Below are 1601 nucleotides of genomic sequence, written 5' to 3' on the forward strand. Positions count from 1 at the left end.
AAAAAAAAAAAAAAAAAAAAAAAAAAAATCGTGTGAAACTCATGACAACTGGAACCGTAAAACTTGTTTTGGACAAAGTTCGCCCAGGGCTGAAATTGAACCCGCGACCTTGCGCTTACAAGGCAGACGTGCTACCCCCAAGCTAACTAGGCTTCACCTCGTTTGTTCTATAAATGATAACTTACATGTTACTGGGTGGTTCATGGTTTGTTTCAGGACTCGGAACTCAATCAAGAGAAGCAACTTAAGGACGATCTATTGAGACACACAGAAGCTGCAGCCCTTTATCACGAAACTGAGAGTAAGTAATACTATGAGACATTGAGACATGCTATCACATATTAATAATTAGTCTTTGTCATCTACCGTCGCAGGAGTATGTATGTATTAAGGAGCGTGGCCGCCCCGCCAAGTCAAAGTTTGGCCTGTAAGTGAACAAAATATTACCCACCACTGCCGCGCTGTGGCTGAATCGTTAAGAGCAATGACTCTCAACCTAGAGGTGCTAGGTTCGTATCCCAACCGGTTGGAAATTTTCTGACCAAACTTTTCCGTTCACGGATAGGCATGGCTGTAAAAGAATGTGCCTTAAAGTTGTCATTATGAACAGGGTGGTTCCGAAAATCTTTTTTTTTTTATTTTCAATATTCAATATAAGTATAAATAAGGTATTATACGTTTTAGTATGTATTGTATTCGAAATGACATTGTTTTTTTGTTTTCGTTTTGCAGAGAAACTGAAGGTTGTGGAGGAAAAGTTTACCAAACTAAAAGACGTCTACACCAAACTAAGAGAAGAACACATAGCTCTTATACGACAGGTAATATACTTTTTCAATATTGAACAGCTTTTCTTATTTATTATTTAGTATCCTTGTTCATTATTATTTCATTGTAGGGAAATATTGGGTTGCGAGAGGAAAAATGGCCTAACGATCACAGATATCTAATCTGAACGTGGGACTCGTTTTTGAGATATTAGAATGTTCCGTTTATGTTTGGAAACCCTGTATACCAGCCTGGAATTCCTCTTGCTAAAGAAATAGCAAAGGTTGAGTACGAAGGGCATCCACTTGTAAAATTTGTAGCCAAAACCAAATGTCAGCCCAAAAGCGATCACCCTAGGGCTGATTGAGAGGCTGTCACGGGAAAAGGCGAAGAAGAAGAAGATCCTATAATAACGAAATTGATCTAAGCGCCTGAAATTTTCTGTTTTTTTCTTTTTTGTATTTCCTTCCTTCCTTAATTTCCTTCCTTCCTTCCTTAATTTCCATTACTAACTACTAACCCATTCATACCCCCGTAACCCAATGTATTCCCTTACAGAAAGCCGGTATTGAGAAAGAACTACGTGGTGGAGACAAGATGACCAAGTTTGCCCGAGCCGCCAACCATCTGATTTGTTCAATAGTAAGAACCCCCCCTGTTAACACCCTGTAATCCCTGTATAGTGTACATTATGATATGTTCTTCTTCTGTGCAACCCTGTATATTATGCAGGGTTTACACGCGACCTGGAAAAGTCATGAAATCTGAAAATCGGCCAAAAAGTCAGGGAAAAGTCATGGAAAATTTTGAAAATTTAAAGAAAGCCTGGAAAA

The 1601-nt window shown here is 38.8% G+C and overlaps 1 protein-coding gene across 1 annotated transcript; it reads left to right on the forward strand.

Annotated features, from left to right (window-relative positions):
* Positions 1-216: 216 nt before the first annotated feature.
* On the forward strand, positions 217-1576 carry LOC108254117 (huntington interacting protein related 1-like; the record flags this gene model as incomplete). The annotated part of the gene is made up of 3 exons (XM_017449097.2): positions 217-301; positions 733-821; positions 1327-1576. Coding segments are annotated over 3 exons (288 nt in total), but the record flags the coding sequence as incomplete, so codon positions are not given.
* Between the last annotated feature and the right edge of the window lie 25 nt (positions 1577-1601).

This window comes from Diaphorina citri, unplaced genomic scaffold (assembly GCF_000475195.1).
Source record: "Diaphorina citri unplaced genomic scaffold, Diaci psyllid genome assembly version 1.1 scaffold11718, whole genome shotgun sequence".
Classification (NCBI taxonomy): Eukaryota; Metazoa; Arthropoda; class Insecta; order Hemiptera; family Psyllidae; genus Diaphorina; species Diaphorina citri.